Source organism: Hakea prostrata, chromosome 2 (genome assembly GCF_041222555.1).
Source record: "Hakea prostrata isolate BN-2017 chromosome 2, UWA_Hpros_2, whole genome shotgun sequence".
In the NCBI taxonomy this organism is placed as follows: Eukaryota; Viridiplantae; Streptophyta; class Magnoliopsida; order Proteales; family Proteaceae; genus Hakea; species Hakea prostrata.
This window is the reverse complement of record NC_142601.1, coordinates 71,288,157-71,300,740: the sequence shown is the minus strand read 5'-3', so window position 1 is coordinate 71,300,740 and position 12,584 is coordinate 71,288,157. Positions and strand designations below refer to the sequence as shown.

The 12,584-nt window shown below is 37.3% G+C and overlaps 1 protein-coding gene across 1 annotated transcript; it reads right to left on the bottom strand.

Annotated features, from left to right (window-relative positions):
• Positions 1 to 412: 412 nt before the first annotated feature.
• Positions 413 to 3,087, bottom strand: LOC149026244 (uncharacterized). Its single transcript, XM_089143633.1, has 2 exons — positions 2,652 to 3,087; positions 413 to 2,553 (listed from the first exon to the last, which is right to left on the bottom strand). The coding sequence occupies exons 1-2, from the start codon at positions 3,085 to 3,087 to the stop codon at positions 413 to 415; spliced, it is 2,577 nt and encodes an 858-aa protein (XP_088999759.1).
• Positions 3,088 to 12,584: the final 9,497 nt, after the last annotated feature.

Below are 12,584 nucleotides of genomic sequence, written 5' to 3'. Positions count from 1 at the left end.
TCGAATAAAATCTCCTGATTCTGTTTGTTCTTCTCCATTCCCAATCCGTAATAGGAATTCACTGAAATATGAATCAGTTATTGCCCTCATGTTAGTTTGCAATTGCAACTTTTTCATTTTTGGCCATAAGTATGACATTACCAAACTTGCATCCACAGTCTCATTTCTAGTAGCTCGAGGAACCACTGGTAGTACCCGTCTAAAATCTCCTCCAAAAACTACGATTTTTCCTCCAAAACAATCTTTGTTGCCCATTATATCTTGCAATGTTCTATCGACCGCTTCAATTGCTTGTCTTTTTGCCATTGGAGCCTCATCTCATATTATAAGTTTTGCTTCTCTTATTAATTTAGCTATTGCACTTTGCTTTGAGAAATTACAAACGCTTGAATCAGTGATATTGATTGGGATTTTAAATCTTGAATGTGCTGTACGACCTCCTGGCATTATTGCAGCTTGCTACTCCCGAAGTTGCCGTTGCCAAAGCAATATGATTATTTGATCTTATCTTTGCTAAAAGAGCACAATATAAATATGTTTTTCCTGTACCTCCAGGCCCATCAATAAAAAAAATGCTACACAAATTATCCTTCACATGTTCCAAAATTAGATTGTACGCACTCAATTGTTGTGGATTCAAGTTATTACTTGCATTTAAATCTTCAGAAGGAATTTCGATATCATACTCTTCTGCAACTTCTCTTAGATGCTTCTCATGCAAATGATTGGGATTTTCTTTCATTTGTGGTAAATCATAATCTTTTGTACTTTTCCCCATTTTTTGCAAGAAGTCATTGATACTTCTAATTGTTTCTGTGGTTTGATATTCAAAATCTGCACCAGTTCTTTGAATGTCTTCTGACAGTGCTTCATAATGATCATTCCATAATTTTCTAACATCTCCCGGTTCGCAATAAACAAGCATCATCGCAAAAAGTTTACGAACTATTATGGGCATTTGAAAAGAAGCCAATTCTTGTAAACACTCCGAAATTGCATTATCAGTTTTGAAAAGTCCTCGATGTTGAGCAGCCTCTTTGAAAGAAGAGTATTGAATACCTTCCAGAGACATTAAATCTTCAAAGGAAGTGGGTCCTCTTACATGATTCAGCAACAATCTTAAGTAGAACCTTTCTCCTTCAGAAGGCTTTGTTGAATTAACACGGCCTATTGATTCTTTAATCTTCCTTTTAGTCCAGCATTTCCCTTGTTGTTGCCATACGTAATGCTCTGGAAATTCTCTATAAAGATATTTTGTAGCATCTATAGATTGAATATTCATTCTAAAGAATTCTGTCAGCATTGTTTTATGTGTATTGTCAGAATGAATAACGTTCTTCAAGTTTTGTTTCTCCCAATACCATACCATATGTTGGTCTGGCAGATGCAATTGTAAATTTATGACATACGGGAACATTTCGTTCAAGTTGAACTCAAAAATTCGCCACATTGCTTCTTGCGCAGATACCCATCTTGCATCTCGAAATTGCTTAATCTCATCTATCATATATGCTCCATTGTCATGTGATAAAGCAACTGCTACACGATCATGCCCTTTGTAAACATACTTATATAGGTACTTCACTGCCTTTAATCCAGAACAAATCTCAACATTGATGTGACAATCATATCTTGTTAAAAGGTAGGGATTATAGGGAACAACCCACCTATTATCCAAATAATGTCTCCGCACTTTAACTTGTATTCCGTTATTTCTTCTTCTGTAAAGAGGATAAGAATCTTTGCCTTGCATGGTATCTTGATTATATAAACGTGGATATTGATTCTTACATACTCCATCCCTCATACATGCATTCTTTCTATTTAAATCTCCACACGGCCCGTGCATCATATGCTTGACTACTTTTTCATGTAAAGTTGGATATTTGTTTGGATCAGGTATTTCTGCACAAACATATCTATCAAAATGATCAGCATTTGTTATCTTATAATCTTTATGTAAAACTATCAAGATGTGTGCATGTGGAAGGCCCCGTTTTTGAAATTCTACAACATGCACATGTGCCGCCACCATACCAAAAATGTTCTTTTTGAACAGCTGATCCTTCAAATCATGTAGTTTTGCTCGAAATATCCTTGCAGTAAGATCTGGTCTATCTTGCGGGATCTGACCTTGTTTCAATTCTTCTTTAATCTCCACCCATTCAGGATTGCATGTCATAGTGATAAAAAGATCTGGTTTTCCAAATTTTTGTACTAAAGATATAGCATCAAGATACCTTCTACGCATATCTCTTGGTCCTCCAATAAAAGATGCAGGTAACACAAATCTTCTTCCAACTTGGTCACCTCGCGTTTCTCCAGCTACAACACTATCAACTATTCCCTGATATAATTCTGCACGAATATTAGACTGCCTTGATCGGAAAAAATCCAACCTCGTTGCTTCAATTTTAATATACATATCAACAACAAATTGATGAAGCAATCGACCAGCATGTAAAAGAATTGAAGAACCATTTTCTTTTATTTGAAGCTTTTGGCAATAATATGCTCTTGGAGATATTCTGTTCTTCTTACTCTCATCAAATCCTACATTAAATAATATCGCACATTATTATTATTATATTATATATATTATTTAGTATTGAGTATTTTGGAAAAAATTAAAATTAAAATTGTAACATTACCTTCAACATCTTCTTCTCTATTAAGTATTGACTCCTCACTTTGAATATCTTGTATAACTGTACATGGCTGACCTTTTTTCTTAATATTCCTGTGCCAACCAACTTCTCCGTTTGGGAACAGAAGTGGATATTGTAATGCATCATAACAACCATAATAATGTTTCACTCGATGTCTTGTACCGGAATGCCCTTCAATTACTATATCGCATCTCTGCTTCTTGTTTGGATTATTTCCTTCAACCCAAATAGCAGCTACTTGATCTACTGATGGTGCATTATAAACCCTTTGATCAAGGAGTACATCACTTTTAATGATTATTTCATTATTCTCCAACGAAGATAAATCTTTGAGGCTTCTAAAGAACCGTGCATACGGATTATTCGATAGAATTTTCATCAGTTTCAAAACTATGGGTTCTCTGGAGTTTAGAATCATTTAATACCTTCATCCTATTTTGAAGTTCATTATCCGTATCATAAAAATATAGCTGTAAATAACATGGCTTATCCTCTTCTGGAATGATGGAAGGTAGTTCATGATATACTTGGCCTTGAGCTCTAAAAGTGTATATACCATCTCTTCCATTTGCTAGTTCTCTATCTACATGAACTCCAAACGATGTGAATGAAAATATCCCATTGTAAGCTCGTATGAATCTCCGAAATTCAATTGCCTCAGATGATTGGGAGATGAATAAATCATGTAATTCATTTGGAATTATTGGAGATACCAAAATAACACTTCCATTAGAGCAACAAAAAGAAGGTGTTTCGTATTCATATTTCTTTGCTCCACAATGTTTGCATGGAGGAACCTTTCTAAGCTCATGTATCTTTGAAATTTCTGATTCTAATAATACTCCTGTATTATAAAATCAAATTAGTATATAATAGCTAGATATATAAATTTAAACATAATGAAGAGTTGTATAGTATTTTAATTGATACTAACCTTCCATTTCGAATGATTCATCCTCTGAAGATTTTGGATTTCTGGTTGAACCATTCGAAACTGTAAGTTGAGCTTTAAGTAAAAAACTATTTTTCCTTCTTTTGTTTGCATTTGTGTGGTCTTTTATGATTCTTCTTTTCTCATTATATCTTTGACGTTGATTTTCAGACAGTTTTGTTGTTGCCATTGTACTCTAAAGAGATAAATAAATAAATGAATGGATTTAAAAAATAAACTGAAATAAAGATAGTTCGCAACAATGACATGAATGAATGGATTCAAAAATCTAGCCCCATACCCTTCATGCAAGATTTTCAAGCTAGTATTAACAAAAATACTGCATAAAACAAAACGGTTTCAATAGTACCTGCATATATCATGAGTGCATGTGCCGTATAATTAAGGTTACGCTTTGCTCAAGGAATCATACGAACTGCGAGGAACTGAAACAATAATATGATAAAAAGGAAAAATCAAATGAAAGGGAAAGAGAGGCAACGAAATAAGAGCAAAACAAACAAAGAAATCTATTAAGCAAGAGAAACAAAGTTCAATATCTCAAACAGTGAGACCATAACCCTAGATCCTAAGAACCACAACTCTAAAACTATAACACGCTATTCCTAGATCCCTAATCATTAAATCCTTGTTTATTCGTTGTTGATCATCTAAAGATGTTGGAAGAACTGACCCTCATTCACTTGAGGCTACATCACTGCCTCCCTAAACATATTAAAACCAACCTGAAAGTATAAATCTCCAACAACATACCTCTCCCAAGTCCCATTTGAACCCTTGAACCTCAGTATTAAACCCATAATTTACTTTCCAGTTCTGGAACTTCAATACAGCAACCGAACCTTAGTAACATTCTGTTATTCCCGAACCTAAGCAAGAGAAACAACACATTCATCCCAAGCCTCAAAATAAAACCCCTAGAACTTAATAAACTTACTACCTAAAATATAAGTTACAAGCTTCAAAACTAAATTTCATGTGGTTATAAGTCCGGCCAAACCCCTTTAGAGTAATGCCTTATCACCTTGAACCCTAAATTAGCTGTTGTCTTGTTAAATTTCAACCAAAACCCTAGGTGTAAAATTCTAGGAGTCCTGGGCTGCTGCTGAAAACTAACCTAAAATCCTTAAGACTGGCCCAATATTCCTGCATCACACCACCTACTGACCTTCCATTCCAATTTCAGCCCTATCAGACCAACCAAACCCTAGGGATGCGTTGCCTAAATGCTGAAAATGCTACTTCTACCCTTCTGCAAAGCAGCAGAAGTAGAACAAAAAATAAATCTCCCATAGAGGAGTTACAATTGAATAATCACATACAAAAAAACACGGGGAGATAAACCCTAAGATTGCCAGGGGATGTCTGTTAATCAGAGAACTCACAAACAAAAAAAAAACAAAAGTTGCTTTCAAGTACAGGCATGGTGTAACTACTGTAAAGGAAAGATTATAAAGACAAAGCTTCAGTTTAAAAGAAAATTGCAGAGTTTTTTATTTTCTTGGGTAGAAACAACAAAGTCCAGATCACATGCAGAACAAATTATAGATATATAAAGTGACCATTGCCTGAAGCTTGACTTGATTGGACAGATTGATTACCTGATATTCTGCAAAACTGATGCCCAGCCATGCGTTTTTGTTCATGTTTAGGAGAGTATCTGAAGGAAAATCAGAAAGAAAACAAAAGAAGAGATGAGCATTGTTAACCATGATGAATACCCAATTTCACATTTAGTTGTCACAATTATTAAAATCCTACCATCATGGAAGGTCAGAAGGCCTGTATGCATTCTCTCTCATGTTTCTCTCTCTTAAAACCCAAAACTACCATTTACAAAAAAAAAAGAAAAAAAAAAGAAGAAGAAGTCCTAAAACTACCCAAGTGTCTCTAAAATCCTTAACCACCCAAGCACTCACGTTTCTCTCTTGTAAATCCTAAAATTCTAAAACCACTCAAACACATCACCTTATATATACATACCCACAACCGTAGCCTAAAGAAAAGGGATATAATTCAAGAAAAAACAGAAGGAAAGAGGAAGAAGAGAAGAACAGTTTTGCAAAGATTCTTACTCCTATCGATTCCGAAAAGGAACAAATAAAATTCATAATCCTAATATTCCACAGACTCTGATAGAACAGTAAATGGAATGAGGAGGGATTAAGTTGATAGACATAGACAATATATCTCGTTTTGGCAGGTTGTAGAGGGAGCAAGACTTGGTGGAGCTGCTAAAATTATTGGTGTGGATTTGAATCGAAACAAGTTTGAGATTGGTAAATGTGGACCAAATTATAGATATATAAAGTGATCATTGCCTGAAGCTTGACTTGATTGGACAGATTGATTACCTGATATTCTGCAAAACTGATGCCCAGCCATGCGTTTTTGTTCATGTTTAGGAGAGTATCTGAAGGAAAATCAGAAAGAAAACAAAAGAAGAGATGAGCATTGTTAACCATGATGAATACCCAATTTCACATTTAGTTGTCACAATTATTAAAATCCTACCATCATGGAAGGTCAGAAGGCCTGTATGCATTCTCTCTCATGTTTCTCTCTCTTAAAACCCAAAACTACCATTTACAAAAAAAAAAAGAAAAAAAAAAAAGAAGAAGAAGTCCTAAAACTACCCAAGTGTCTCTAAAATCCTTAACCACCCAAGCACTCACGTTTCTCTCTTGTAAATCCTAAAATTCTAAAACCACTCAAACACATCACCTTATATATACATATCCACAACCGTAGCCTAAAGAAAAGGGATATAATTCAAGAAAAAACAGAAGGAAAGAGGAAGAAGAGAAGAACAGTTTTGCAAAGATTCTTACTCCTATCGATTCCGAAAAGGAACAAATAAAATTCATAATCCTAATATTCCACAGACTCTGATAGAACAGTAAATGGAATGAGGAGGGATTAAGTTGATAGACATAGACAATATATCTCGTTTTGGCAGGTTGTAGAGGGAGCAAGACTTGGTGGAGCTGATTTGGTTTACCAAAAGAAGAAAAACATAGTTGTTGTTTATCCAAATACCCAACCAGAGAAAAGAAATACAGGGGAAAAACTTAAACTAATCATAAAGATTTGAGCAATTAAAGAAGAACCTGATTTGGTTTGGATGTTCTTTATCCAAATACCCAACCAGAGAAAAGAAATACAGGGGAAAAACTTCATGAATCGGAAAGATTTGAGCAATTAAAGAAGAAATTGAAAATAGAGACGGTCCATTTTCAAAAGCAATTCCGAAAGCCCCAAATAAATTTGGATGAACAGCGATGAAAGAACACCATATATTAAGTAGAAATCACTCACAGTGTTTCGAGATTCTTCACGAGATATCCAGTTAATGACGAATCCTCAAATTTCATATCCACAACCATTCATCTTCATCGTCTATGACCCAACCGCTCCGAAGACGAATCCCTACAACGCCATTAGCTAATAATGCAACTTTCAAACCTCACGCAGAACACAATAGGGTTCTCTTTAACACAGAGAGATCGAGCGACTGAGATTCAGAGACTGAAATTGTGAGACGCCATTAGCTAATAATGCAACTTTCAAACCTCACGCAGAACACAATAGGGTTCTCTTTAACACAGAGAGATCGAGCGACTGAGATTCAGAGACTGAGATTGTGAGAGTGAGAGGTGTTAAAGAGATACTCGTGATTTAATAGGGTTATCTTTAACACAGAGAGATCGAGCGACTGAGATTCAGAGACTGAGATTGTGAGAGTGAGAGGTGTTAAAGAGATACTCGTGATTTAAAGAGAGATTCAAAGAGTTCGAGAAGGAGAATGAGAGGATAAAGAGATAGAGTTTGAGAGAGATTCAAAGAAGTAAAGAGAGAAATCGAGAATACATTAATGATAAATTCATATATAATAATTCATAAGACAATGTCCAAATTATCCTTATAAAAATAATTAAAGCAATAACAAATAGTACAACATTATTGGTATTTAGAAAAATTATAAGGACAAAACAGGACAGAAAAAGTTTTGCGAAAAAAGTAGAGTACATGCTTTTATTATAGTAGTATGATATATATATATATATATATATATATATATATATATATATATATATACTTAATATTAATATATCTATATGACTTGGGACTTGGGACTTGGGCTTTAATCCGGAAGGCCCAGTTTGTCATGGGCCCTATTCCCTCTCTCTCTCTCTCTCTCTCTCTCTCTCTCTCTCTCTCTCTCTCTCTCTCTCTCTCTCTCTCCCTGTTATTCTGTTAAGCAGTGAACACAACCTGATTATACCTTGAGTAAACCTTTCTGGGGTGCAACCTTAAAGGTTTGGGCTAACTGATCTTGGGGTGAAGACACTTTTAGAACCCGTATTGCACAATTCGGGGTGTCTAAATACCTTAAAGAAAGTACTTCATGTACGTTTCAGCTCTAAAGAAGTACTGTGATTACAACAATAGTTCTGGTGTGCGTGCAGATCCCTCAATCGTTTACAACAGTTTAGTTTAATATTTATTCGAGTTTTTAAATTTAACAATCAATCAAATTGAATGGATATAAGTGAGACTTTGGGAGAACAAACTGCTATTATTGTTTGACCATATTAACCTATTCTTCAAGAGTATCTGAGATTTAGACCATCAAGTCATCCTCGACGTCTTCATGGTTCAAGATTTATCCTTCTTAGTTAGAGTATTCTCCTTCAAAAGACGCAGTATTTTGTTTGCCATGTTTTCTCTTCAATAAGCCTGGAGCAAACTCGGGATAGAGATCATTCACTCTTGACGGATTTAAAAATTAGAAGAAAGTGAGTGAAAGATTCTGTGTTTTAATAAATCATACGAGAAAGGAAATCAACTCATGTCATGAAGTTGCTGAAAATGATTGTGCAAATTTGATGAAGCAGCATTTACGCATTGATCTAATGCTTGAAAAGCATCTCAATAAATTGAAAATAATCAGTTACTTTTGAAAGCCTCAAATTGATATAATCAGATTGCTTGCGTCTCAAGATTATGCTTTTAGAGGTCATGATGAAAGCAAATATTCAACCAATAAAAATAATTTTATTGAATTCTTAAAATTGATAGCTTTTTACAATGATAAGTTGAAGTAATTGTGTTGAATAATGCTCATCAAAATGCATCGTATACATCACTTCAGAAACAACAGGAGATTTTACATACTATAGCAAATAGAGTGACGAGGAAAATTTGCAAAGAGATTAGTGATGCAAAGTTCTGCCTAACAGTTGATGAATCTCATGATAAATCTAAAAGAAGGCTGATGGCTATTGTTTTAAAGTTTGTCGATAAAAAAGTATGTGTACAATAACGTTTTTTTGATCTTGTTCATGTTTCAGATATAAAGGCCTTGATTTTGAAGATTACTGTTTATTCTATTCTTTTTCATATGGGCTTAACATTCACAACATTCGAGGTCAAGAATACGATGGAGCAAGTAATATGCAAAGTGAGTGTAATGGATTACAAGCCTTAGTAGTTATTGATTATATCTAATTCCTATTATATTCATCATTTTGCTCATTGTTTGCAATTAGTATTAGTTGCAACATCTAGAAGTGTTGACCTAGTTGAGAAGTTCTTCTCCAAATTAATGTCTATTATTAATCTTGTTAGTACATCTAGTAAACGAAATGACCAGTTAAAAATTGCTCATACTTCTGAAATTGCTTACTTGATCTTCATCGATGAACTTGAGACTGAAAGTGAACTTAATCAGATTGGAGCTTTATAACAGTCTAGAGATACTCAATGAAGTTCTCACTTGAGATTTATTTCAAGTTTGATAAATATGTATGTTGCTACATATAAGGTTTTAATCAACATGATTGATAAGGGGACTACTTCATCACAGAGAGTTGAAGCAAAATCGGCCTATGATACATTGACCTCCTTTGATTTTGTTTTGATTCTGCGTTTAATGAAAGAAATTATGGACATCACTAATGAACTTTGTCAAGCTTTGAAATGAAAGTCTAAAGACATTTTAAATGCTATTTGTTTTGTGTCTTCTACAAAAAAGAATTATCCAATAAATGAGAAATTTTGGGTGGGAGGGGCTTTTGGCTAAGGTCGTTGCTTTTTGTCAAAAGCTAGACATTGATATCTTTTAACATGAGTATTCAGTTTGTTGGAAGGAAAAGTCAAGCTCGCTATCAACAAGATGATTTTACATTTAACAACACTATCGAGAAAATAATTTTTATGAGTTGAATGAGCTAAATAGTAGATTCAATGAGCATGCTATGGAGTTGTTTACTCTTAGTTATTCTTTGAATCCTAAAAGTGGTTGTGTGAATTTTCAAATTGATTACATATTCAACCTTGTGGCTAAATATTATCCCCAATATTTTACTGAGCATGAGAGAGAGCACTTGAAAGCATAACTGCAATACTATGAGATTGATGTAGTCAAAGGTTATAGATTATCAAAATATGTCAATCATCAGCAATTTGTGTCAGTGGTTGGTGAAGACAACAAGATCTGACATTTTTTTTTTTTTTTTTTTTGTTTGTTGGTGTTTTGGGTCCCCCCCCCCCCCCCCCCCCCCCCCCCCCCCCCCCCCCCCCCGGGCGCGGCCCCCCCCCCCCCCCCCCCCCCCCCCGCCCCGGGGGGGCCCCCCCCGAGGAAGGTTTTTTCCCCCCCCCAGCCCCCCCCTATCTTACTTATGGATTAGGGTAAACACCCTGATGATGGCAGACTCAAACTGACGGCTGCGGATAATCATTATCAAAGGGATAACTATCGCATAACCTAATGGTTATCTCAGGAGTCCTCTACTAGCCCAAACTAGTAGAAGTCCATTGCTCAACGGATCTAACTGATGAGATCCAACGACTACCCGAAGAAGGCTCAAGTGCATCCAACGAAGGAGATTCGAAGGTACACTCTATATAAACCTCACTACCATACAAGGTGAGGGACGGATCAATCGATCAATAAGAATACGATCCGAGACTCAGTTCAGATACATACCGATAGACCTAAACTATCGGCGATCTCGCTATCTAGATCACCTTTCCCGTTTCTTCATTCATTAGCTCGTGCTTCTAGCAGAGCCGTTTGCGATTAAGTTCATCAACCGACTTAGCCTTCGGAGGTGGACTCCCGACCCCAGCCGGTCGGGCCACATCCGACGCTTTCGTTTTGCAGACATCACGTGGAGATCCAAGGGCCGAGCAGATTTTGGACGCATCATTTGGCGCCGTCTCGTGGGAAACGACTTGAAAAGCCATGGTGACTAGATCAGCAGCAGCAGCCGCCGCACAACGCAATTCCGGTGTTCGGATACCTGGGGTGAATAATCCGGATATTCCCCAGGAAAGCCAAAATCCTATCTAAGTGGATGATGGCCAGGGAGGACGTAATCCTCCTCCCCGATACAATCCAAGATCAATTGGATCAGGTAAAGATTCAACTCTTGGAGGTGAGCCAAGCACTCCGCATGCTCACCGCACGAGTGGTTTTACCACAAGAGCCTGATCAACGCGATTCAGGGAGACGTGCATCGCCACGTGACCAGAGAATGGCTGAAGACCGGAATGTTGATCAGAATTTCCGTGAAGGAGAACGAGGACTTTGGAGGATCGATGATCAACCGAGGCGAGGCGATCGGTTCGAGCACCGCAAGAGAGTACAACCGATTCAAATACAAGGTTGGATACAGGGGTAAGAACTCACTCACCCACCGTCGAAGAACCGTTCGTGATGATCGAGCAGCCAGTGACGAGAGGAATGCTCGGGAAGGACGGGCTGTTCGTGATGATCGAGTAGCACGTGATGATCGTGTTAATCGAGGTCGTGATCATATTGTCGAAGATCACCCGACCCAGATTGGTCAAGAATTGGCCAACATCAATGAGAAGTTAGGGCAGTTGGCTAAGGGAAGAATAATCGAGGATATTTACTCACTCATTCGGAAGACTCCTTTTGCTGAGCCAATTGCGGGATATCGGTTTCCCCATAACTTCCGTTTGCCTACCTTCTCAACATTCGATGGCTCCGGAGATCCAACAGCTCACATCGGCTATTACCAACGGACCATGGCGCTTTCAGGTAATTCGATGAAATTTTATGTGGTTTTTTGGTTCATCTCTAACTGAGCAAGCACAAAAGTGGTTTTCTAACCTCCTCCTCGAAGGATCGTAGAACTTTGACGAATTGGCGCGCCAATTCATAGGGCGATTCCAGAGTGGGATACAGTCAAGAAAACGGAAGAAACCTTGTTTATCGTCAAACAAGGAAAGAACGAATCGATCGTAGAGTTTCCAAAAAGATTCAACAAAGTGACGATGGAGATAGAAAACTTGGATGAACAAGTAGCCGTAACCGCTCTATTCACAGGACTCACTAATCGGAAACTCCCGGAGTTATTACTACAGGATATACCCACGACTTATGCCGAGTTGGTACAGAGATGCCGAAAGCAAGCTGAAGTCATGGAGATTCTAGATGCGCGCCAAGGAGATAATAAAGTCTCCAATAAGGAACAAAAGGCTCCCGAGCGGTAAGGCGTAAGCCAAAGAAGAATGTTCGTGATCGGGTTGGAAAATCCCAGCCTTGGCGCCAAAGATCCCCCGGTAGAAGTGAGTACACTCCATTGAATGCTCCTCGGGCTGATATTTTGAATATCCTCAAAAGAAAAAATATTTTGAAGTGGCCGCCTAAAATTCTTTTGAAACCCGGAGAGCAGCAGGATCGGGAAAAGTATTGCCGATTCCACAAGGACTATGGTCATTATACTAATGACTGTCGTCATCTGAAGGCAGATATTGAGAGATTGATATCTCAGGGACATCTGTCCAGTTTTGTTAGCAGGAGAAGGGAGGAGCCACGTGGGCCACGTGCGGCTGCTCCAAAGAGGGATCGTTCGGTTAGTTCAGAACGATCGAGGGAGGCCCCGAAGTCTAAAAAAGGCAAGGAGGTGATTGAAGCTGCTACTCGGTCA